Here is a 27682-nt window from a genome sequence, read left to right as displayed (position 1 = left end):
ACTACTAAGCACTCGTTAAACTAATACGGAAAGTTCGGTAATAACATCTATCACTTCAAATGCGATATTACACAATCATCCCACCACTATTCAGGATCTAGATGAGACTTGCAGCTTTTCCACCATTATGGCTGACCAGTTTAATTTTCACTTCGATTTTATCCGCGTAATCTCGGGCGTTGAAAACCGAAATCAATGCGATATATACGGTCCAATTATTCAAATTACTGGCTTGAAACCCAGCTCGACTAGTAAATTAGAGTTTTGTCAGGATTTACGAAGTGTGAACTACCTGATATATATGTATGCGTTGTACTAGGTTGTACAGTGTGTACAAGGTTTTGACATCAATTGAAAAATGGAGAGGAAAAGCCTGTTTCAATTATCCAGGGCTCGCTAGCCGTTGAAAAAGTCCGAAATACTTCAGTATACGATTAAAATGCGCGTTTTTTTCAATCCAATCTGGCCCCAACTGTTGCGGAAGATTTATGTCAAATGTTTTTTCGGATGAAATTTCAATCTCCAGCGAGTCGATTTCGTTGAAAATCTATTGAAATACACTCAGTGGCATAGAAAAAAACAGCAAGTAAAAATGAATTTATGACAACAATTTTTGTGTACATGTAGGATTGGTTTTAGGATATCCTAGGGTTATGATTCGAACACCTAGCCAATCTTCGTCTTCTGCTCGACCTTCCTTAAGGTTGTATACTTTTTAATTATATACAGATATATTTTCAAAGTCTTACAATATGACAATATGCGTCAAAATTTGACAGCAGTCCGATCATTAGTTTGTGAGATATTGCGTTGTCAGTGTAGCTACTTTTGTTATTTGAAAAAAGATGGAAAAAAAGAATTTGGTCTGCTGATAAAATATTGCTTTTTGAAGGGAAAAAATACAGTTGGAGCAAAATTTTGTCTTGATGAAGACTTCCGGAGTGTGCACCAGGAAAATCAACCATCATTGATTGTTATGCTTAGTTTAAACGTAGTGAAATGAGCATCGAAGACGGCGAACGCAGTGGACGCTCAAAAGAGGCTGTCACCGAAGAAAAAATCAAAAAAGTTCACAAAATAATTTTGAATGACCGTAAAGTGAAGTTGATCGAGATAGCAGACACTGTGAAGTATCATCTGAACTTGTACATCATATCATTCAAGATAATTTGTACAAAAGAAAGCTGTGTGCAAAATGGGTGCCTTGCGAGCTCACAGTCGATCAAAAGCAACAACTTGTTAATGATTCTGAGCAGTGTTTGAAGTTATTCAAGTGAAATAAACCTGGATTTTTGCGACAATTGATGAAACATGGCTCCATCATTTCACTCCGGAGTCCAATCGACAGTCAGCTGAGTGGACTGCACAAGATGAACCGAATCCAAAGCGAGGAAAAACACAATAGTCAGCTGGCAAGGTTATGGCAGCAGTATTCTAGAATGCGCAAGGTATGATATTCATTGATTACCTTCAAAAGGGCCAAACCATCAACAGCCATTATTATATAAGATTATTGGATCATTTGAAGGATGAAATCGTTAAAAAACTATGTTGAATAATAAAATCGAGTTTCTGCCAAAAAAATTAGCTCTACTATGGTAGATCGGGGACTTTTCAATTGGCCTGTTACAGATCATGTTTGTTTTCGAGCTTTCTCAAGCTAATATTGAACAGAATATATCATGACATGAGTCAACGTTAGAGATGGATGCTAAATTCTTGAAAAATCAGAAGTTGAAACGTGCTGCTGAACGCAAAGCTGCGAGAGAAGCTGAAACCACTAAATAAGTTAGATTTGTTATGAAAATTCAACCAATCCAGGGAGCCCAGACAAACAAATCGACCTAGATTTAGATTTGAGGGGGTTTGATACTTGGATATTGCTAGACACCCAGAATAGGTTCTTCAATCCCTTGCTAGCTTAACGTATTTGGAGAGGATTGGAATTGTCCTATGGTCATTGATATGTGGCTTGACAACTCTAATTGTCAGAATCGATGCTAGCTTTCAATCGAAATATCAAATTCTTACTTAATAGAGCTCAATAGACAATATGAATCATATTCCCAAAAACTGTCAACCGCCAGATTAAAACACCCGTTTCCAATACGATGAAAACATTTTTATCACCCTTCGGCTTATTATCCATGCGATTGGAAGAGAAGCATCTCTAGATAATGGGGAAAGATAGCCACTTCAATTAGAGGTGAGAAGCCGTAAACGCTGCTTTTTCGACAGTTTCATGAATGATCTAGGCAGTGAAACGGAGAGAATAAACGATGATTAGTAAATAACGTTGGACTAACACACTCACGTAATTTGAACAAATTGCTTCGGGAAAATGGAAAAAAGAAAAATTCGACGAGCCGAGGAAGGTTAGTCCGTTGGTTGTTAGCCGGACTGCAGAAACGGACACAGAATCGAAATTTTTGTTCCACGAATTGGACGAGGTCTAACTGCGAAACCCCATTAACTTAAGTAATACGTTTTCTTTGTTGCGATGCCATAAAAATTTGTGGAACTGCAAAATGCGCGGCTGGTTTGGAATTTCGAAATAGGGAGTTCCCATCAATAAATCTGCGCTTTCGGCCATTCCGATAAACTTAGTTTAACAGGTCTCAGCCTAACAAGTAGGAAACACTCTAGATTTTCATGAAGGGTAATTATTCTTTGATTTGTTTTATATTTGCACATACAACTGTAAAAACCAACACTCTAGATTTTCATGAAGGTTAATTATTTTTTTATTTGTTTTTATATTTGCACATAAAACTGTTAAAACCTCAGAAATTCACGTTCTTCAGATGCTCTGCTTGGAATTTTGACAACTGACTTGGAGGAAGGACATTCGACTGCTGATTAACAGCAAGTTTTAGAGAACCTTCTCTGAAGTAGTTTTTTGAAAACTTACTCAACCTACTCTGAAGAAGGTTTTCAAGAACTTGTGGTTGGCTTATCTTCGGAATTATTAGAGATAGAAAAAAACCAGTTGAATAAGTCTGCAGATCTCATCTGCTGCCGATAGTGTCCTGTCAGCAGTCCCACCATCACCTGAAGATCAACTCGTGGTAGCTTCAGGAGCTTTCTGGTATAGGTCGGAGAAAGAACCACAAATTTCATTGCCTGAGCAAGACCCGGAGTATTCCTCTAGAGGCTTCTCATTGTTGGACCGCTGTCTTGTATGGGTATTTTCCAAGCCCAGGACCCACAGGTGTCAATCTTGATGTTCTTTTCGAAAGTTCATCGGCTTTTTCATTTCCTTCAATACCACCCGGTATCTATAGAAGAGTTACTTTATGTCTTCTGGGCAGTTGCTTCAAGGTATTACGGAACTTCCATGTCAGTAGAGACCCCTGACAATATGATTCTAAGGATCTCAGCGTGACCTGGCTGTCCGTGGTGATGTAAATACACACCTCTTTGAGGTTTCTTCGAGGACATATCCCTCAAGGAGAAGTGCTAAACACAAATAGGTGTTACAGGCATTTGACCCTCATCTGTACAGTGATGAAGTCTTCGGATGAGCAAGACTTGGCGGGAAACAACAAAGGAACCTATTCTGCACCAGAAGCTAGCAGATGATAATTTGTGGTTAGTAAAATTAGCCTCTGTTTTTCCAGTAAAGACTGTCTCTCAAGACTATCAGAGAATAATCCATCAGATTGCACTAGTCATAGTCATAAATATTTCAGAGAAACACGTATCGGAAGTAACTGTCAATAATGGACATAAATAAAGAAATGAGTAGAAAACACGTCAGCCCAAAAACTGAAACCAACACGAACATAAACATGGGTACAAAATGCTCTGGGGACCATCACAACATCAATTATGAAGTTTATATGAACCACTTGACCCTATTCCATTGAATGGGGAAGTAATTTTACACTGAAATACAACTTTTTGTAGGCTCATTAATAAATGAAAATCCAGTTACCGTGGTTTTCGACTTTTCGTTAAGGCATTGTCGCGATTGCGAAAAATAAATTGGGTTCGAAAGATCCCTTGTGCTCTATTTATAGCAGACTGAGTCTGGGAAAAGCTATTATACTTGACTACAATCAAATATTAAACATGTTGAACTGGGACGAAATCGATTCATATACATAAGTGATAAGTGATGGGGATATTCTGTTCTCTAAGCGTAAAGCACATGCGTTCGCTCTATTCACAAAGAAGGCTAATAATTTGTCGTACACGTTTAAAGTGAGAAAGGAAACAGGAATTGCTGACTGAGTTTCTACGAGTGTAGAATATTCATTTTTGCGTGCTGTTCCAGAGAGACAGGAGACTATTATTTCGTTTATATATCTGTAATTTTCGCATTTCAAACAGGTGGTGATCTGAAACTATTGAATAATAACAGGCCAATTGAAAAGTCCCAGGCCTACCATAGTAAAAAACATTTTTTTTTGGCAAAATCCGATTTTATTATTGAACATTGTTGCCTTTGAGGGCGATACAGCAATTATAGCGATCTTCCAACTTTTCGATACCATTTTTGTAGTACGATTTGTCTTTCGCTTCAAAATAGGCATCAGGCGAATACGGTGTATACGGAAGTAATTCGAAGCCCAATTCATGCAATTTTTCCATTGTTTCCATTGATTTGTGATACGGTGCATTGTCCTGATGAAACAGTACCTTTTTTTCTTCAAATGGGGCCGTTTTTCAACGATTTCATCCTTTAAACGATCCAATAACGCTGTATAATAATCGCAGTTGATGGTCTGGCCCTTTTGGAGGTTTTTAATGAGTAATATACCTTGCGCATCCTAGAATATTGATGCCATAACATTGCCAGCTGACTGTTCTATTTTTCCTCGCTTTGGATTCAGTTCATCGTGTGCAGTCCACTCAGCTGACTGTCGATTAGACTCCGGAGTGAAATGATGGAGCCATGTTTCATCCATTGTCACATATCGAGGCAAAAATTCAGGTTTATTAAGAACTTAAAACACTAACTGATCCAACACTCTTAGAAACGCAAACAAAAAGAACTCGCCTGAAAATGAAAAAGTTATCAAACGAGCACTAAAAAAACCATTCATATAAAAAAGTACGCATTTAGATTCTTATGATCATTTTTTGGCAAGAATTGGCAACTTTTGAACCTATCCCAATATTCCTGAACTTCCTCAACTTTTGTTAATCAGTATATTTGTACTACGTATATAGATATTAGAACGTCAGTACAAAGTGCGTAAAATCCTCAACGGAAGCCAAATCAATTCTCCCAACTTATGTGACACATGATCATACTTCCTAATTCCATAGATGAACCTGATACATCAGTTCTGAACACACTAGATCCGGCCCACCAAACAAAAACTAAACAAAGGTGAACAGTAAGTGAACTCTGACAAGAACAAAGTCTAGGGCAGAACTTTGTTAGTATGAACGAGCAGATACAACCTATGTGGATACAGCAATCTTCATACGCTCTTAGAATTACACTCACCACGTGAATCTCAGAGAATTATCCAAGACCTAATGCGATGTAACTTGTTTCGAGTTTTTCCAACTATCAATATATTCAATGGAAAAATATGATATACACATGGATATTTGGCTTATTAATACACTTTATCACTTCTTTTTTGTTTCAGATGCTACAAACTACGCGCATTACGTTTTCAACACAATGAAGCAGAAACAGACTGGAAAGATTAGTTTTGATGTAAGTTCTAATAAATAAGTAATTCTGATTGTCTGCAATAAGTTATATGGAAGTCCCCCAATATGTATCGTGTGTATTAAAATCAAGGGAGAAATTCTTATAAATCTCATGGACACTCAATCGATATTTACTGTCACCGTGCAAATCTAATATACTGAAAAGTCCGCAAACGCTTTGTTTACAAGATACAGGGGGTTTCTTGTAAAGGGTGTTTTTTTAGAGCTAAAGAACTTTAAATTGCAATAAAACAACGATGGTTTATTCGATTGACAGGAATTTTACTTATCCGCAAGATAATTTTGTGGCATTACATTTTAAATATGATTTCTGGCATATGACCGCCACGGCTGGCTCGGATGTAGTCCAATCTGGACGTCCAATTTTCGATGACTTTTTCCAACATTTGTGGCCGTATATCGGCAATAACACGGCGAATGTTGTCTTCTAAATGGTCAAGGGTTTGTGGCTTATCCGCATAGACCAATGACTTTACATAGCCCCACAGAAAGTAGTTTAGCGGTGTTAAATCACAGGATCTTGGAGGCCAATTCACAAGTCCAAAACGTGAAATTAGGCGGTCACCAAACGTGTCTTTCAATAAATCGATTGTGGCACAAACTGTGTGACATGTTGCGCCGTCTTGTTGGAACCACAGCTCCTGGACATCATGATTGTTCAATTCAGGAATGAAAAAGTTAGTAATCATGGCTCTATACCGATCACCATTGACTGTAACGTTTTGGCCATCATCGTTTTAGAAGAAGTACGGACCAATGATTCCACCAGCCCATAAAGCGCACCAAACAGTCAGTTTTTCTGGATGTAACGGTGTTTCGACATACACTTGAGGATTAGCTTCACTCCAAATTCGGCAGTTTTGTTTGTTGACGTAGCCATCCAATCAGAATAGCGCTTCATCGCTAAACAAAATAAAATGGATGTAGTCCGCGATACGTATTCCGCACAGAACCATTATTTTCGAAATAAAATTGCACTAATTGCAAGAGTTGTTCAGGCGTGAGTCTATTCATAATGAATTGCCAAACCAAACTGAAAATAAATCACTTGACAGCTGTTGAATTGGTCGCCATATTGAACATTAATGCCAACTTAAAGTTATATACCTCGAAAAAAAACACCCGTTAGTTTAACTTATGTGCGATGATTATACCAGTTTTTTAATCTTATCTTTATTACTGTTCACTACAGATTGGGTGAATAAGTGCGAAACCAAATTCCGCGTGTTCTAACCATCTTTTACGTTGAAAAAAAAATCATACATGATTTTGAAGATGCTCCAGTCTTTTATCACTAGTCTCTTTAAAAGTTAACATTTTTGAAGGAGTTGCCACCATATTGGAGGGGATGACTGCTTTATGTGGGCCACTCAGTATACATTTCCTCATTATAAGATATGCACAAAAGGAATTGAAATCTTGCGTGTTATTTATACAATGATTCTGACGACAATTAAGATCTTCCAAATGGCATAATTCCACAACATCAACTTTTCGCTTTGTAATTCCAAGCCCTTGTCAGGCCGAAATTCATCCTATGTGACATGTTAGGAAAGTTTGGGCCGTTTTCTCTGTTACTTGTAAGGGCCGTTGAAATATCAAAACCCGAGAGCGTTTCTGTGTTTTAGTTATTATTCAGGTCATTCATCTCTGTGTGTTAATTTTCTCACGTCCGTTACGGCCATTCGAATGGTAAAAATCACAAAAATTCATTCCTGTTTCATTTATTTCGGTATTCAACTATTTGGGGGCAATGAACTTCGATCTATCGGACATGGCTGCAAAATGTGGGGAAAAACTTGTTTCCATTTAGAATATATACTAACTGACAATGAAACTGCCCAAAGGGGCTGTTTAAATTTCAATTGTTATTTTGGTAAAACATAAATAGTATAGCAAGGAGTAAATGATTGAAATTTGGAGAAAAAAACGAAGGGTTTACAATTTTTTTTTGACGAATATGTTAATAATGTGTTTGACCACCGCGATTATCTATACACTCCCCAACAGGTCTTGGCATTGATGCAATAAGATTGTCTGTTTCTTATTGAGGGATACTATCCCAAGCTAAGTGTACTTCATGTCTCAGAACTGACGAAGTCCATGGGGGCTGGGGTAAATTTCCAAGCCTTCTAACCATGATGTCCCTAACATGCTCTATGGCCGAAATATCGGGGGATATAGGTGGCCATGTCAAGATTCATATGGGTCGCTTCGAAACTAACTCTGGCAACATGAGGTCGGGCATTATCTTGCTGAAATATTGGATTCTAAAGCCGGTCAAGGTAAGGGAGAACCTATGGCTCCATTATTTCTTGAAGGTAACGCAGCTCTGTCATTAAACCTCGAATAAAGACTAGAGGTGACCTACTTGCATGTGCAATAGCACCTCATACCATAACGCCTGCTGTCCGGTGTACATGACGCTCAATATCAAACTGAGGTTCACGTCTTTCTCCCCGACGTCGTCTAACCCTTCTTCGGCCATCGTATGCACCCAAGGAGAATCGAGATTGATCAGAAAAGACGACCTGATGCCATTCCACATTCTAATGTTGACGTTCTCTGCACCACTGTAATCGTTTCCGGAGATGCTGAACCATCAGAGATAACACAAGATGGGGTCGATAATGCGGCAGTCATAAAGACCTTATTCCGCGGTAAACCGTTCGGACAGATACAGGATGGCCTTGTTCTCCTAACCACTCATCAGCCAAAGATCGAGTTGTCGCAAATCGGTCTCTGATGGACTTAAGTCTCAACTTCATTTGTGCCCCTCCGACCTCCGGTGCCTACTCTTCTTCGATTTTGGTCATTATCAAACCACGCTTGACAACATCTCATAAAAGTAGTCGGATTTCTGTTCGTACTATTAGCGATTTCTCGAAATGACCTCTTTCTTCCTCTTTCAAATTCACTTAGCTGCCGATAAATTCCGCGTACACGTGCTCTAGCAATATTCAAGTTACAAAAATTGTTCACATGAAAAAACCTTCACGATTTTTTCTCCAAATTTAATCATTTATGCCTTGCTATACTATCTATATTTTACCAAGAAAAAATTTAAAATTTTCGCTACTCATTGTTCATTGATCCATGAATTTGATGCAATAGCTTTCCCTATATTTGGGATGGGTAAAAGAGGTAACACACTAGCTCACATTTCAATCTATTTTCATACTTGAGAACTTATTGTATATTCATGGTAATGATAGAAATTATCGTTTGCAATCTGACATACATGATTATAACACTAGAGATAAATAGCACATCAGGAAAAATGTTATGAAATTTAAAAAATCTCGAAAGAGTCTGGAGTACTTTGCGATATCGCTATATAATAGACTACCCCTTAGACTTAGGAACTTGCCAAAATACAAATTTCAAAGACAAATGAAGGAGATACTAGTCAACAATATATTTCATTCTGTAGAGGAGTTCGTTTCGTTTTGGAAAACATAACTATTAATCTATCTTTTTTGAGTATACATTTTATTTTTACACTTTGTGTTCTACTACTATTTGTTTATTATTATAATCCAGCTGTGTACTATTTATACAGTGCGACTACATTTGCAAACAATTTCTTTTTATTGTTTGTAAATTTAAACACGTAAATACTATTGCATCCTTTTATACTCAGTTTATTGTTCTATCAATGCCTTGATTTGTTGTTTCATCTATTTATAATTGTATCTATATCTAGATCTATTGATTATGCATTTCACTTACACTGCTTTTGCAACAATAATCCCTATATTTTTCTGTTGTAGTGTTGTATTGAGTTTTGTGACATTTTGTATCTTTCATTTTAGTTATGACCTGTGTAAACAATTCTCTCTCTCTCTATACTATGGGTACCTGGGCATTGTGGTATTGAAGGAAACGAAAAAGACGATGAACTTGCAAAAAGAGCATCAAGGTTAACACCTGTTGGTCCTGAGCCCTTCTGTGGGCTTGGAAGAGACTAATATAAGGCAGCGGTCCAACAATAGGAGTGGGACAATAGAAAAACCCACTTGGAGAAACCCTCCTGGTCTTGCTTAGGCAAAGAAATTAGTGGTGCTTTCACCGACCTACCCCAAAAAGCTCCTGAAGCTACCACGAGTTGAGTTTCGGATAAGGGTGTGGATTTGCTGACAGGACACTGGTGGTCCAAATACCTTTCATACCGCATGGGTAAGGCAGCAGATGAGATCTGCAGGATCTGTGGGAAGGAAGTATAAAGAGCCGAACATATAATGTGCAAATGTCAGTTCTGGATACTCACTGGAAAACAGTCAAAGCTCCTGAAGATGTCGTCGGTTTCATTAACCGTATGTTCTTAACCCTGCTTCTTCTACGAACCAAGGAAAGTTGTCGTTCTGTGGTGCGTATGAGCAAGTAGAGTTAATAACAAAAAATCAACAGAGCCGCAACGACCCGGATGCAGTGAAAACTAATAATAATACATCGAGTCGATGATATACCTTTATGTTATATTTATTGATGATAGACTGCTTCCCATTCAGCTGTTGCTCTCTTTGACTCAGGAGTGAAGTGATGAATCTATGGTTCATCCATTATCACACAACGATGGCAAAATTCCTACACGTGCTCTAGGCATTCAAACAACAACTAAACATCGACTTTGGATCTCCTCGAACAGCTGGTTTGTTTTCAAATACAAAAAACGAGTACAATATTCAAATAACCAGTGACGGCTCGTCAGGGTCGGCAGGGTCGGCCGGGCCGACCCAAAAATTATCGGGAAATAGAAAATAATTATAGATATTCAATTCATTCAAACTCAATCGGAGTTATCGATTTCGATATCCAAATTCCCTCGGTAATGAATATTTCCACTCAGAACAGGAAAATATAACTTATACCGGCCAATATTTTCTTTCGGACCCACCTAATATTCGATTTCCAAAGCATCCAGCGTTGTTATTCCCTTTCATAAATTGTAACAAACCACAATCGTAAATGGTTACTTTTCGTAACATCACCCCAAACAAGTTATTCCAGAATTGTACGTAACACCGTAACATTAGGTCTGAAATGTAACACAAATGTTACAATTATACAATTGCAACTCCTGGAATGTCACTGAAAGCATCTCATCACATTAGGTCGGCCAAGAGCCGATGGCGGAACCGGCGCTACCGAGAGCGCTACGTAAAGGAAAAGATACTACGACATACGCCCAGAATACGACCACTCAGTAGAACGGCACAACAACTCGATGTTACGTCGCTTCCCAATCCACAGGGTCGGCCGGCCGGTTATCCTATTGCAGAGCGTCAAGCAGCAACTTTTCACAGTTTATTTCAAATATTTGATAATTAAATGAATGGTTAATTATGAGACATTATGTCTTAATCAGAAAAGAATATAGAAAGAATATTCGATAAGAGAGAAGAATTAATTGAAGTTTTTGATCATATCAGCGACAATTTGGATGAATGGGATGATATTACAATACGTGAAGCTACCGGTCTGAAGAAAATGTTGAATGATTTCGAATTTTTATTCATTCTCCACTCTTTTAATTTGATTTTTACATACACAGATCCCGTTTTCTCTATAATCCAGCATAAGTTATCAGATATAACTTATTGCAACGCCAGAATCACTTCTTTATTATCGACTCTGAAAAAATTTCGCACAGAAGATGAGTATTTCATTCGCTTATATTCAGAAGTAGAAAAACTCCCAGAAGTAATGCCACCGAGTGCTAGACGTCGAAAACGTAAAATAGATTCCGAAATTCAGCTCACGGATAATTCCTCAATGAAACGGCTTTTTTGTGAAATTCTGGATTTAATTATAACTCAAATTGAAATAAGGTTTAAAGACATTTCATCACTTCATTTTTTGGAACTAATGAATTTTAATAAATTTGATATATACGTTCGTAATTTTCCGGAAATACCTTTCAAATCTTTGATCGATAATTACAAAAACTTTTTCGGTAAGGATAAACTCAAACGTGAATTACAAATTTTGTACTCGGACAATGCTATCTTCGGCAATTCAAATACGCTGAATGGTATTACGGAATTCATTTTCTCAAATAATATTGTTTCCGATGTTCCTGAATTATATACGTTATTTTGTATGATTTTGTCCCTTCCATCAACATCCGCGTCCAGTAGGAACACGATGTCTCAAGACCGTTTAAATAACCTGGCACTGATATCAATCGAAAAAGGTTTAGTTAAAGAACAAGCCAGAGGAAACATTTTTTTCGAGAAAATAATTGATGACTTCGCGACAAAGAAAGATCGTCGAATTGATTTGATCTATAAAAATGAATAAAGGGTACGCAAGCTCATACATTTTTGACCAGAATACATGCGGTCATTTCCACAATATTTTTTGTGGTCTTTATAAGATTTTTTTATATTTTAATTTTATACTTTTATTTATATGTATTCATGAGAGGTTTTCTCTATGTTTATTCAAATATATATTTTATGTTGATAATTGAACAAAAAACCAACGCGTCGTCAAATAGTACCTCTTGGGTGACGTGGAAATCTATTTGTTTATATATAGATATATATATATATTTTATATGTATATATTTTATATATATATATATATATATATATATATATATATATATATATATATAATATATATATAAAAAAAAAAAATGTGTGGCCGACCCACATCTCGAGGGCACGAGCCGTCACTGCAAATAACAAAAATTGTTCACATGAAAAAACCTTCACGTTTTTTTCTCCAAATTCAATCATTTACTCCTTGCTATACTATCTATATACAGGGTGGCCATTTGAAAACGAAACAGACGAGATTACAGACGAAATAAAGTTTTTCGATAGAAATGCTCGGACAGGTCGATTTCTGTTTCGAGGGGGACAACTTAAGATGTAGGTTACGGACACATAGCGCTTCAACCCTTGCTACTACAACCCTCACCCCCAAATTTTGAATAGGGAAGATGGGGTGAGTGATACCTCATTTGAAAGGTATTTTTATACTGATTTCAGCACAGTAATTGTTTTTTCATTTTATGCATTAGTTCTCGAAATATTCTTAACTAAGTATTTGAAAATGAAGTGGTGTTTTCATGGCACTTGTAGTGTTTTGTGAAAAATCGACATTTTGAGCTTCAAAACAACCATGACTGTGGCTTCCTTCCTAACTAACTAACGCATGAATATTTCGAGAGCTAATGCAAAAATGAAAAAACAATTACTGTGCTGAAATCAGTATAAAATACCTTTAAATTGAGGTATCACTCACCCCATCTTCCCTATTCAAAAATTGGGGGTGGGGGTTGTAGCAGCAAGGGTTTAAGCGCTATGCGTCCGTAACCTACATCTTAAGTTGTCCCCCTCGAAACAGAAATCGACCTGTCCGAGCATTTCTATCGAAAAACTTTATTTCGTCTGTAATCTCGTCTGTTTCGTTTTCAAATGGCCACCCTGTATATTCAACTATGTAGTGGCAAAGAGGACAGGGGAAATAAAAATCCTTAATGAGATGCCGACGTTTAACCAAAAAAAATTAAAATTTTAGCAGCTCATTCTGGGTGTTGCAGTTTCTTTGTCTTTATTTATTGCATGAATAGTTAGTTAATATGCAGAGTTTCTTTCATATGTGTTTATTTATGTATATAATTTGCTGAATTAGTTTTTTACCACTCATTGTTCATTGATCCATGACTTTAGTAATGTATATATATATATATTCTTTTGAGAAAGAGCAATACAAAATATTGATTTCAAACAATCAAGCATATGTGTCGATGAATGCTTGATTGTTTGAAATTAATATTTTGTTATGTAATTTGCAGTAACGTTTCCTATATTTGAGATGTGTAGTTGAGCACACTAGCTATTTACAGCTTAGGCTATATTTTCTACCATATATTTATATTTGTAGATAACTTGTGAAATTTTCTTGAATAACTTCTATTTATGATGAGTAATAGTTGAACAGAAAGAATTTACTAAGTTATTTCATTTCAAATGCTGCGAAATTTTTGCAACTCTATCTATATTGTAGATGACTCTTCAGAGGAAAACAACAAAGGAAAATAACCTTCCGCTTCAGAAAATCCGTTCAGCTGCTGTGCATTCCTTTCTTATCCTCTCTAATTCATCATAATCCGTTTTCGGAGTAGTCAGATCATCAAATAATTTCATTAGGATTTTTCCGGAAATTCTATTCGACCATATCCATCACGGCTGGCTAGATGTCAAGAATTTAATTGAATTCTCGAAAAAAATATTTCGTTGACATCACTTGAACTGAACTTGAAGCTAATACTGGTCTGATGAATTATTTATTTCAATCGTTTCTGAGGATTTCACCTTATTATTAATTTAGAATAATGGTGGAATCAAATATCAATCAATATAATTTATGTTCTTCGAGTATTCATAACAATACGTTGAATTGCATTTTAACTGGTCATGAAATATGGATTTAAGAGTTTGACTTACAATTCAGTCACCACCGCCTTTGAGAACACATAACGGTACAGGGTGTCCCAAATTCGATACTCACTGAAAACCTTTCGAGGAACTATAAGACTTAAAGAAAAAATCTTCAAGGTCCCCCTATCTATTTTTTCGGAATAATAAGATTTCAGAAGGCAGATCATAGATATATTGATTCGTTCTCGAGTTACAGGGCGTTTCTTAAAAATTACTGTATCAAATGTTTAGCTATACACTGTATCCGTAAAGTAGGGAACAAATCCATTTTTAGCTAAATAGACCATTTTAAGAAATAATCCTGAAACACGTCGATTTTTTATTTTAATTTACCGTATTTTAAAATAATAATCTAATATACAGGGAGAATTACTTTCGGGTTAAGATGTCACCGTCATTTTTTTTGAATGAAACACCCCCATTTTGTCTCAATTTTTGGATTACTCTAGCTGAGCTGATTCCAAAAATGCATAAATCACATGTTGATTCCAATTGGTACAGGGTGGACAAAAATACAGTAGTTTTGTGTGTGCTCATAAAGTAACGCGTAACATTCTTCATTAGATAAATCAACAATATTATCAAAAATACTTATTGTCTAGCGGCAATTGGTTTGAATGTAACACCCTGTAGTTTGTTATATTTTTAGATTAATAAAAATGAGCTGTTCCAAACATGTTTGGAACTTGTGGTCTAGCAGACAGAATATGAAAGAAATTATTTCTTTTTTTATACATTTTTATTGATCAAAAAATGTAACAAACTACAGGGTGTTACATTCATCCAATTGCTGCTAGATAATAAGTATCTTTGATAACATTGTTAATTCAACTAATAAAGAATGTTACGCTTTACTTTATGAGCTCACAAAACACAAAAAACAAAAAGTTCAGTGGGAATTAGTTTTTAATGGTTTTATCGTTTGAGACCATTCCTGACTCAGTAATGCACTCAGAATATCTACCGGTAAATATAAACAAGGAATAGATCTATTTCATTGTCATGCCGTTATTTCAAAACTACCACAATTTGATTGCATCGAATAGTTAATTATTCCAGAAAGTACATTTTTATTAAATTCAAAAGTCCTTTTATAACTACTTCAGAACTACTAATTGATGGAAACTATGCATTGAAAAAAATGTATAACGACCCCAACTGCATATTTAATTCTGAACTACTCTATAATCGTTAAACTTCGAAGTACGATTCAATTATTTATACTACTTGCATGCAAGTAAAAACCCAACGCTGATGAGTTTTATTGTGCAATTGAATTCCACTGACACGAGAAAAACTGCGTTGAATGAAAAAAAGTGGAGCTTCAGAATGAATTATGGACCTGGAGATTCCTTTTTATCATTTTCTGATATCTGCTCTATTGTAGGCTATAGGTAAATATGTTATATCGCTGAAGGTTCTTCTCAGGAGCCTTTCATTGAAAGTCAGAATAAATAATGAAATACCTGCCTCACTTTGCATTTGAATTGCGTATCATTTTATTCACAGGTAAGGCATTCTACTCCACTGAAGACGACGGAATAATATATGACTGGTTCAGTATTCGAGTCTGGATACATGGCTTTATAAGTTCCTTGTTAAATCATTTTACTCCATTTTGAATTGAAGAGAAATTGTTTTACATTTTCTTTTGATCATTTTCTGAACTACGTTTCTCCTAAATCTTTGTCAGGCCTATCAGAGTTTGTTTGTTGTATGTGATTGTTTTTACATTTTCTGTTGATTATTTTCTGAACTACGTCTCTCCTAAATATACTGCTCCACAAGAGTTAGGGATATCGTATTCAATCGTTTTGAAAAGTATGTAATCTTCGAGAATATCGCAGTAAAATCATTCAAAACTCAATAACAACTTGAATCGATCCAATAAAAATCAGTATGAGACATTTCGTCACTCAGGTCGCCTTTTTTCTGAAGTTTGGTTCTTTGCATAATGCTTCATGAATGTTCTTATTTTGAAATGGAGTCGGTTTATCAACGGCTTCGATTTGAAACGAGTTTTCTGAGAATGCCAAGACGTAAATTAACAAATGCTGAGGCTAATAGGGCTATCGGAATGCTACAGGGTGGCCTAACTCAGGTTTTTGTAGCGGAAAGGCTCCAAGTTAGCCAAAGTGTGATATCTCGATTTTGGAATAGGTTCAGGGAGACAGGTTCCGTTTTGGAAAGACCAAGGCTTGGTGAGCGACGAAAAACAATACCTGCTCAGGATCGTTTCATCACCGTTTCGGCGAGAATAAACCCTACATCTACGTGTAGAATGCTACGGAATACTCTTCGAAAAGCAGATGGAGGCGATGTTTCCATCAAAAGAGGTGAATCAAGGTTCTAGACTTCCATTTAGAGGAGTTCCATTAACACGTGACCATAAGAGTCAAAGACTGGAATGGGCAAGGCAACATATCAATTGGAACAATCATTGGCGTAGTGTCTTTTTCACTGATGAATCCAGATATGGACGATTTTCATATTCTCGAAGAATAAGGGAATGGACAATCCAACGCATACCCCGTAATTGTCGCTATGTCCAAGAAGTTCATCCATTCCGAGGGGGTAGTGTTATGGTATGGGCCGGGATATGTTTCAACGGGCGCACAGATCCGCACAATTTTCCTGGGAATATGACCGCCTTACACTAGGGAGCATGTCATTGAAAATGTTGTGCCAAATTTTCACGCTGCTATTGGTGAAACTTTTCAATTTCTAGACGAAAACGCTAGACCGCACCGTGCAGCCATAGTTGAGAATGCACGCGAGGATTCCACATTTACCAATACCTCCGCACTCACCAGATTTGAATTTAAGTCAATATCCCTAACTCATGTGGAGCAGTTTATTTGTCAGACCTATCAGATTTTGTTTGCAGTATGTGATTGTTTTTACATTTCTTTTGATTATTTTCTGAACTACGTCTCTCCTGAATATTTGTCAGACATATCAGAGTTTGTTATTACTGTGAAAAAGTTCTCTTGTATAAAGACAATGATCCTAGTCACAAATCGATGAAAACCAAGGCCAAATTCAATGAGTATGAAGCCAGCTCATTCTCTAGATCTGGCCCCCAGCGATTACTCGATTTTTGCAGAGCTCCAGAGAAAGTAATTTTGCTTTTAGTGATAGCCGAGGTTGAAGGAGTATGTAAAATACTGATTTCAAGCTTACAACCTCAAAAAATTCAATGCAGGCACAATAGATGCATGAATGAACGAACACTCAAAGCTTCTGGTGAGCCAGTGTATCTCTTGATTTTTTCTGGAACTCAATCGTTCACATAACTTCTAGCTTTCGTGAACTGTGCAACTCAGAGCATATCACGTTGGAATATAATTTTGCTGATTGGAATGTGATAATCTAATATCTGAGAGATCTAGTTGTTTGGCACAAAAGACCACAGCAGTAGCAATATGAAAGCCTCTGTGGTTTCGACGTTTCCATTAAACCCGTCAGTAAACCAATATCAAATGAATGCACTTCCAAGTAGATACAAAACCCTCAGTACATTACGTGAAATAAATATGTTTGTCTACATAGTACAGATAAACAGTAACGTCGAATTACACAACCGGTAGAATTTCTGTTATCTTAGTACGAGGTATGTCCAGAAAATCATCCCTGCAGGGCTTCCATTACATGAAGTGTTCTGGATAGCTAATTTCAGATACTCTCTGAGGTCTATTCCCGATACGCTTTGGCGATAGGAATCTCAAGCAGTTAGTAATTTCACCTTGGGGGTAACAATTGACTCAATAAGTCCCCGACTAAACTAGTAAAACACATTTTTCTTTAAAAATTCGAGTTATTTGCCAACATAGTCACCTTCAAGATTAATACATGCATGTACATCAACGCTTTTCTAACTTCTCAAAACCTTTTCTGTAGAAAGATTCGTCTCTACTTCCGAAATAGTCTTCAACCTCGGCAATCACTTCTTCATTAATGCCAAATTTTTTGCCCTTAAACAGTTTGAGGTCTGCAAAAAGCCACTGATCACTGGTGGCCAGATATGGATAAAACGCTGGATGTTATATTTTTTTCATTGATTTTTTAAAAGGAGCGTTGAAAGAGAATTCATTCTCTTATTGGAGTACGTTTCCATCTTAACTTCTACACCAAGTCGAATGACAGTCTCAGTGCAATGAACTTCGTAAATCGCTTAGAAAAAAAGTCCTCCACATAGTACACCGATTGATCAAAATCAGAAAGAGGCACAGGTATTGTGGGGTAAGGGCCTGAAACGAGGATTTCTAGAAACCTAGGAAATTAGCCTTCTATTCTGCAAACCGAGACACTAGCTGTCTATACTTGCACCCGAAAGTGTCTTAAAAGAAACCTCAAAGGGGCGCATCTTTACATCACTACGGACAGCCAGGCCACGCTAGATACCTAGAATCATATACCGAGGGATCTCTACTGACATGGGAGTACCGTAATACCATAAAGAATTTGGCCAGGGGGAATAAAGTAACTATACTATGGGTACCAGGGCATTGTGGTATTGAAGGAAACGAAAAAATAGATGACCTTGCTAAAATGACATCAAGGTTAACACCTGTTGGTCCTGAGCCCTTCTGTGGGATTGGAAAAGACTTATATAGCAGCAGTCCAACCATTGGAGTGGAAGAAACTTGGAGAAACATTCCTGGTCTTGTTCAGGCAAAGGAATTTGTGGTGCTTTCATCGATCTAAACCTTCGTAGCTTCTGAAGCTACCACGAGCTGAGCTTTGGATAATGGTGGGACTGCTGACAGGACACTGGTAGTTCAAATAACTTTCATATCGCATAGATACGGCAGCTGATGAGATCTGCAGGCTCTGTGGAAAAGAAGTATAAAGAGCCGAACATATAATGTGCAAATGTCAGTTCTGGATACTCCCTGGAAAACAGCCAAAGCTCCAAAAGATGTCGTCGGTTTCGTTAACCGTATGTTCTTAACCATATACTTTTTTATACAAACCAAAGGAGGCTGTCGTCCCTTGGTGTGTAAGAAAAGGTTGGGTTAAGAACAAAAAATCAACAGAGCCGCAATGACCCCGATGCAGTGAAAACTAATAATAATACATCGAGTCGATGATATACCTTTAGGCTATATTTATTGATGATAGTCTATCTTTGTCAATAAACAATATACAATGCCCGTCTCAAAATACTGATACCATAATTTTGTCAGCTGATTAAGTATGGCTTTCACCGACTGCTTCCTATTCAGCTGATGCTGAACTAGTTGAAGAAATGCAAAATACTGTATCAATAGTTGTGTGTGCATGAATGATGACTGTTTTAATATAATAATATGCTATATTTCATGTAAAGGAAAATACATTCTCGAATGAACCCACTCGACATGAAATAGTGTCATAGAAGGCTTGCACTCAGATTGCATAGTTCAAGAATTCCTCAATCGTGTAGGGTTCAATCTTCAGCAGGAGCTTGTATACGAGTTTCTTTAGATGTTTCAGGGATGATTCTTCTCTTATGTAGTTCGCAATTTTGTTGTAATAACGTATACATCTGTACTCTGGTCCTTTCTCAGTTAGGGTTAACCTGTGCTTTGGGTATTTTAGTGTGGTCGTTCTCGTTTCATATTGACTAGCTGTTTTCTCCTTGAAGTAATGCCTATTTTTGAACACGAAAAGTAGGCACTCCTGGATATGGATTGCAGGTGCAGTTAGGAGGCCATTTTCCCGAAATATCCCCCTGCAGGATTCAATTCTCCTCATACCAAACATCACCCGAATGGCTCTCTTTTGCATCTTTAATATGGCTGTCATGTTGCTGGAGCTTCCGTAGAACAAGATCCCATACCTCATCCTTGACTCAAAGACCGCATGGTATATCGTTTTCAAAGATGTGGAGTCAAGATGTTTCCTGAGGACTCCCAATGTGTAGCAGATAGAGCTCAGATTTGTTCGTAGTTTCGAGATATGTTCGTTCCAATTGAGGGATTCATCTATGTGAAGGCCTAAGAAATGTCCAGATTTCTGCAGGTGTACAGTGGAGTTTGTCATTTGGATGTTTGTTGGCGTCTGAAAGCCTGCATGTGTAGTCTTGAAAAGGATTGCTTTTGTCTTCTCCGTATTCATTTGTAGGTTGTTGTCTTTGAACCATTCACTTGCTTGAGCTAATGTTGTCTTCACTAAGTTGGCTGTTTCTGGAAAAGTATCTGCTTTTATACTCAAATCGGTGTCATCTGCATAATTTATCATCTTTATATATGGTTTAGAGTCAGTTATCATGGACAGATCGTTAAGGAAGATGATAAAGAGTATGGGGCCCAATATACTTCCCTGTGGCACGCCCAGCTCAGTAGGTGCTACATCTGACAATGTTTCCTCGTTGTTCTGGAAAATTACCACTCTGTGTCTACGATTTGTCAGGTAGGACCTAAACCAGTTTAGTTCTGTTCCCTTTATACCATATGACTGAAGTTTATCAAAGATGAGATCATGGGATAGGCTATCAAATGCCTTCGACAAGTCCAGCATTAATGTAATCATGATCTGGGAGTCCTCCAGAGCACTCAAAACCTCAGTGATAAACTCAAATACTGCAGTCTGTGTTGATTTTCCTTTTAGGTATCCATGTTGGCAGGACGTCAAGATATCCTCTTCTATCAGGTATGAAGTTAGTTGCATACAGATGGCCATTTCTAATATTTTCGAAAATGTTGGGAGGATACTTATCGGTCTATAGCTCTCTGGTTTATTTAATTCCCCTTTTTTGTATATCGGCTTAATCAGTGCCGTCTTGAAAATCTCTGGGAATATGCCATTTTTCATAGACGTGTTTATGAGATATGTGAGAGGACCTGCAATCTGTCTTGTGCACTCTTTTGCAAGCTTCATTGGGATACCATCAGTGCCACAGCTATTTTTGTTCTTCAACATACTTATTATTTTCATGGTTTCTTCTTCAGATATTGATCGAAGTTTGAGGTTAGATGTAGCGCCTGGGATCTTACAGTGGGGTTCTAAATTTTTTTTGCAGTTGGTTTTATTGGTTGTTATGGATGAGAAGTAGCTGTTGAACTCATTTGCCATTTCTTTTGGATTTCCTGTTATATCGGTATTTTGGTGTGTGCTACCTTTAATTTTCTTAACTGTGTTCCACAGGGCTTTGGTTTTGTTGTCCGATTCGAGTATTTGTTTTCTATAGTTCTGGCGTTTTTCCTCTTGGATAATAAGATCATATTCTCTTTTTGCTTCTTTGTACGGTTCTTGAAATGCTGGGTTGTATATTTTGCAGGTATGTAGTATGTCCAGTCTTGATTTACAGTTCCTTAGTTTTTCGCTCTTAGGCTTTGATTTTTTGGTGGTCTTCAGTACTGATTTCTTCATGGGACATGAAAAATCCATCTCGAGTTTAAATATATTCGAAAAGGTTGCCCATTGTTGATCTACCTCCTGCTCTGGGATATCCTTCAAAATTTCCCAATCTACTTGTTCCAATCTTTCTTTCAGCTCCTGTATGCTATGCGGTGTCATAATTCTTTTGTATTTATATTTATTAGTATCCTCTATTTGGTGTTTTATTGTTAAAATTTGAGCTGTATCGTGGTCTGAAATGTTTGTTCGTATTGTTTTTGCTGTATAGTTTTTATGGTTTGTAGCTATGTTGTCTATGCATGTGCTACTGGTAGATGTGGTTCTTGTCGGTACTTCTATTGTTGGTATTATGCCATACGAGTTTAGGAGCTCGAGAAAGTCCTTTGTGTTCCTATTTTCCTTATCAAGTATGTTGATGTTAAAGTCTCCTGCAATAATAACTGTGTTCTTTGTCCAGGATATCATATCAAGTACTTCTTCTATTTTCTTGAGGAATAGTCTGGTTTCATTTGGAGGGGAATAGATGGATAGCAGTATTATGTTTCCCGAGTGGGTCCTGATCTCAACTGATGATATTTCCATAACCTTTTCTATTGACATTTTTACTATATCTTGTCTTTCTTGGTAAGCTGTGCCTCTTCTTAGGTAGATTGCACTACCTCCATGTTTATTTAGGGATCTGCAGAAGGAGCTTGCAAGTATGAAGTCTTGGATACCATGATTGCTGAGTTGTTGTTTGTCTCTCCAATGTTCAGTTAAGCAAAGTGCGTTAAGAACTTCAAGATCTTTTATTGTATCCTCTATTATATTTATTGAGTTGGATAGGGACTGGACATTTTGGTGCAAGATGGAGAAGTATCTATTTGGGTAGGTGTTGTGCCCCTGATTGTACTCTATAAAAAATTCTTTTTCAAGAATTCTTTGTGCCTTCTGAAGTCGAATCTCTTGATTCCCACTCCTTCTGGCCAAAAGGACGTATCATATAGGGAGTCTTTTTTATCTATTGGTGCTGTTACTAAGAATCTTTTGTTGTAATTTGGATCTCCTTCTAGTTCGTGTACATCTATCTTACAATTATGAAAATCTTCATGTTTCTGAATATATTCTTTTATGGTTTCTGCCTTCACATGATTTTTAATACGGTATAGGTACATCCACACTCTTCTTTCTACTCCGGCGAATCCGGCACTTCTGTCATTTTCGTTTAATTTAGCTGTTCCCAAATTTTACTCGATAATTTTAACATAATATCCGTTATTAGATGCAATATGAATGAACAATCAGAAAAAGCATCAAGTTGGCTGATAAAATAAATGAATATGTTTTGTTGGATATTTGTCAAACGTTTTTTTGAAGTTAATCATATTTATTTGGAGAATTTGGTGATTCAAATACTGTATAACGCTCACAATCACAAAACACTTGTGTTCGAACTATCCGGACTGAAGTGACGTTATGTAATTCGAAACAAATCATCTGATTTGTTTCGAATTACATAACGTCACTTCAGTCCGGATAGTGCGAACACAAGTGTTTTGTGATTGTGAGCGTTATACAGTATTTGAATCACCAAATTCTCCAATTCTCATTCGATCTTAATAATCATTCGAATTAATTGTTGATTGATTGATCTCAATCAATCAACAATTAATTCGAATGATTATTAAGATCGAATGAGGCTACTTGATCGGAAAAGACATCAAGGTTAACACCTGTTGGTCCTGAGCCCTTCTGTGGGCTTGGAAAAGACTAATATGAGGCAGCGGTGAAACTTGGAGGAACACTCCTGGTCTTGCTCAGGCAAAGGAATCAGTGGTGCTTTCACCAACCTATCGAAAGGTCAGAAGGTACAGAAAGCTTCTGAAGTTACAATGAGCTGAGTTTTGGAAAATGGTATAATAGTGGGACTGCTGACAGGACACTCCAGCTGCAAATACATTTCATACCGCATGGGTAAGTCAACAGATAAGATCTGCAGGATCTGTGGAGGGAAAGTAAAAAAAGCCGAACATATAATGTGCAAATATCAGTTCTGGATACTCACTGGAAAACAGCCAAAGCTCCTAAAGATGTCGTCCATTTCGTTAACCGTATGTTCTCAAACCCTGCTAATTCGTACGAACTCAGAAAGGCTGTTATCCCTGAGTGTGTAAGTATTAGCAGGGTTAAGAACAAAAAATCAACAGAGCCGCAACGACCCCGATTCAGTGAAAACTAATAATAATACATCGAGTCGATCTTTGTCAATGAACAATATACTGATGCCATAACATTGTCATCTGATGTTTGGGATTTTGTATGGCTTTCACTGACTGCTTCCAATAGAGCTGATGCTCTCTTTGATTCAGGAGTGGAGTGATGAACCTATGGTTCATCCGTTATCACACAACGAGCTTCAATTTACAAAAAAATTTGTAAAATATCTGCCGAATTCCAGCACCTAGAGCGTTCAGCATCGTAGAAGACTCTTCGATCACCTTCAAAGAGAGCATTCCATCTTTTAATCATTATTGTCGATGAAACACAATCGCAATAACACATATTTTGTTATGTTATGAGTATTTATCAAACTTAGCTCCTAATAATACAGCATCTGGAGTGGCCATGGGTAACAGTAACAAAGCCTACAGAGAACACAAACGCTTATCAGTAGGAGATGGGCTATAATTATAGATCTCATTATTGTCCTATATTGCTAATATCCTAATAATATTAATGGAAATTGACATGAACAATCCTTCCACAAACACTTATTTTGACTTGCACGAATCAGGATAATCTGATGTCAAAGAAAATTATTGGTTTGAAATCACATACCTACCTGGCACCTTTAATTGTTCGAGTTAACCATTGTAATTCTTGTTACTTTCTTTCTCTTTATATTTGTGTACACGAAATTCTTGTTGCAATTTTTTTTTATATGTACTGCCCACGTACAAGTTTTGAACTTTTCTAGGAAACAAAATGTTTATTTTTGATAGGTTTATACTATATACACAGATTGTATTAAACTTTATGTGGTAATTTCTTTTGGGACAAATAAACATTATTATTATTAATATTATTATCTCAAATCTTCTGATAGGTCTGACCCATACCTAGGAGATTCGATACAGAAATCATGACCTTGAGACAGCGGCTTGTCATGACTGTCAACTCTCTCCATTTCTCGGTTGTGATTGCTTCTATAAATAGCTTTCTTACAATATTATAACATGCATGTATATTATAACATGCATGTATATTGAACAAAATGTTTCGTACAGACCACGTATACGAAATTTATTCACGAACACGTGGGCAGATGGACTTAATGGAAATCGATGCCAGAATAGGTCACGTATATACAATAGTCACGTAATTATCTATAATATGTTATATTCGATATGATATTGGGAGAGAATGTTTCTCCTATTTGGAAGTCCCTTATTCATAAGAAGGTTCATTATTTGTACATGACTTGATATTCATAATTTCAATTCCGTTATATACTAACTGACAAAGAAACTGCAACACCCAGAAGGAACTATTTAAATTTTATTTTTTTTTTTTTTGGTAAAACATAGATAGTATAGCAAGGATTGAAATTTGGAGAAAAATACGAAGGGTTTACAATATTTTTTTCAATGAATTTGTTAATAACGTGTTTGTCCACCGCGATTATCTATACACTCCACAACACGTATATTTTGATTATATGATGAACGATGTGAAGCTTGAGAGAGTCGAGAAGATTAAAGATCTTGGAATCGCATTGGATTCAGAGCTGAAGTTCAATTCACACTTGAATAATATAAAAGGGAGAGCTTTGAGAGTTCTTAATCTCATACAGCCTTATTGTGGTAATTTTTCCATTCAGATAATAACGACCTTATATTTTTCATTAGTTAGAGGTTTCCTAGAATATTCAGATTGACTATGCAAGTATGAAAATAGAAATAGATTTAAGAATAATCTATTTGGTTCAATGAGAGAGTAAATTCACAGCTCGATTCTCTCAATGCTTAGTGTGTTGTTGGCATCATTTTCTCTGATGCTGAGCAGCACTATGTTTTGTTTTGTTACTGAATTTGTTAATTTTGTTTTGTAATTTGCAAAAGAGGTTGATCTCGTTTGATTTATTTGTTATTATGATTGTAAACAAATTAATACTTCATTCATTCATACTGTGGGTACATACACATTGTGGTATTAAAGAAAACGAAAAAGACGAGTAACTTGCAAAAAAGGGCATCAAGGTTAAAACCTGTTGGTCCTGAGCCCCAATGGGAGTGGAAAAATAGAAAAACCCCCTGGAAAACATTCCGGGTCTTGCTCAAGCAAAGAAATTTGTGGTGCTTTCACCGACCTATACCAGGAAGCTCATGAAGCTACCACAAGCTGACCTTCGAGTAATGGTGGGACTGCTCACAGGACACTGTCGATGAAAATACCTCTTGTACCCCATGGGTAAGTCAGCAGATGAGATTTGCAGACTCTGTGGAAAGGAAGTATAAACATCCTAACACATAATGTTCAAATGTCCGGATCTGACTGGCCTAAAAACCACTCACATGGGAAAGTCAGTTGTTCTCAACCCCATCTTTTTCACAACACGCAGAGGAGGCTGTCATCCCTGAGTGGGTGTGAAAGAGTTTGGGTTGAGAATAAAAAATCAACAGCACACCATCTTTTAATCATTATTGTCAATGAAACACAATCTCAATAACACATATTTTGTTATGTTATGAGTATTTATCAAACTTAGCTCCTAATAATACAACATCTGGAGTGGCCATGGGTAACAGTAACAAAGCCTACAGAGAACACAAACGCTTATCAGTAGAAGATGGGCTATAATTATAGATCTCATTATTGTCCTATATTGCTAAGATCCTAATAATATTAATAGAAATTGATGAACAATCCTTCCCCAAACACTTATTCTGACTTGCACGAATCAGGATAATGTTCTCTATAGGCTTTGTTATTGTATCCGATTGCCACTCCCAGATTACAGAACTGTTGCTATTCTAACTATGTGGGATTGTCCATATCCTTATTCGTCGAGAATCTGAAAATCGTCCATATCTGGATTAATCAGTGAAAAGGACACTACGCCAATGATCGTTCCAATTGAATTGATTGCCCATTCCAGTCTTTGACGCTTATGATCACGTGTAAATGGAACTCCTCATAATGGACGTCTAGAACCTAGATTCACCTCTCTCAACCGTCGTCTGATGGTTTCGATGGAAACTTGGATCCTATCTGCATTTTGAAGAGTATTCCGTAGCATTCTACACGTAAATGTAGGGTTTTCTTTCGCCGAAACGGTGATGAAACGATCTTGAGCAGGTATTGTTTTTCGTCGCCCACCAAGCCTTGGTCTTTCCAACACGGAACCTGTCTCCCTGAACCTATTTCAAAGTCGAGATATCACACTTTGGCTGACTTGGAGTCTTTCCGCTACAACACCCTGAGTTAGGCCACCCTTTAGCATACCGATAACCCTATTAGCCTCAGCGTTTGTTGATTTACGTCTTGGCATTTTCAGAAAACTCGTTTCAAATCGAAGCCGTTGATAAACTGACTCCATTTCAAAATAAGCATGAAGCATATGCAAAGAACCAAACTTCAGAAAAAAGGTGACCAGATTGACGAAATGTCTCATGCTGATTTTTATTGGATCGATTCAAGTTGTTATTGAGTTTTAAATGATTTTACAGCGATTATCTCGAAGATTACATACTTTCCGAAACGATTGAATACGATATCCCTAACTCTTGTGAATGCAGGTAATTCGAAAGAAGTATGAATGTAACCCACAATAATCAAGTTCAACAACACATACGTCATTCCAATTGTGCAGTCATCATAATAAATCCTCAACATCCTAGCATTCGATGTTGAAAAAATCTGACGAAGTTTTTATGGTCCTTTTTTTCTCCGTGGAAAAAGCCAAAATCCCGCTCAATTACTGAAGTAATTCCAGAAGTTTTCTGAGGTTCGGTTGGAAAATGTAAGATACAGAAACTTGGAGGAAAAGAAGATGAAATGAAAAATAATAAACTTAATTCGTTCTCATCCCTCTAGTCCAGATGTCGAGCGCGCATTTGCTATACTTTTATTGCATTCTACCGGACCCCAACCCGTGTTTATTTATTAGATCGGGACAGGAAAAAAAAAGACCGAAAACCCGCGAG

The 27682-nt window shown here is 36.9% G+C and overlaps 1 protein-coding gene across 2 annotated transcripts in view; it reads left to right on the top strand.

Annotated features, from left to right (window-relative positions):
* Positions 1-27682, top strand: part of LOC123685961 (Kv channel-interacting protein 4-like) — a 175630-nt gene that overhangs the window by 84283 nt on the left and 63665 nt on the right. For both annotated transcript variants that reach the window (XM_045625863.1, XM_045625864.1), the window contains one exon: positions 5610-5680. In XM_045625863.1, the coding sequence (XP_045481819.1) occupies positions 5610-5680 (71 nt within the window). The remainder of the gene's footprint in view (positions 1-5609; positions 5681-27682) is intronic.

This window comes from Harmonia axyridis, chromosome X (assembly GCF_914767665.1).
Source record: "Harmonia axyridis chromosome X, icHarAxyr1.1, whole genome shotgun sequence".
Lineage (NCBI taxonomy): Eukaryota > Metazoa > Arthropoda > Insecta > Coleoptera > Coccinellidae > Harmonia > Harmonia axyridis.
This window is presented reverse-complemented; position numbering and strand designations above follow the sequence as displayed.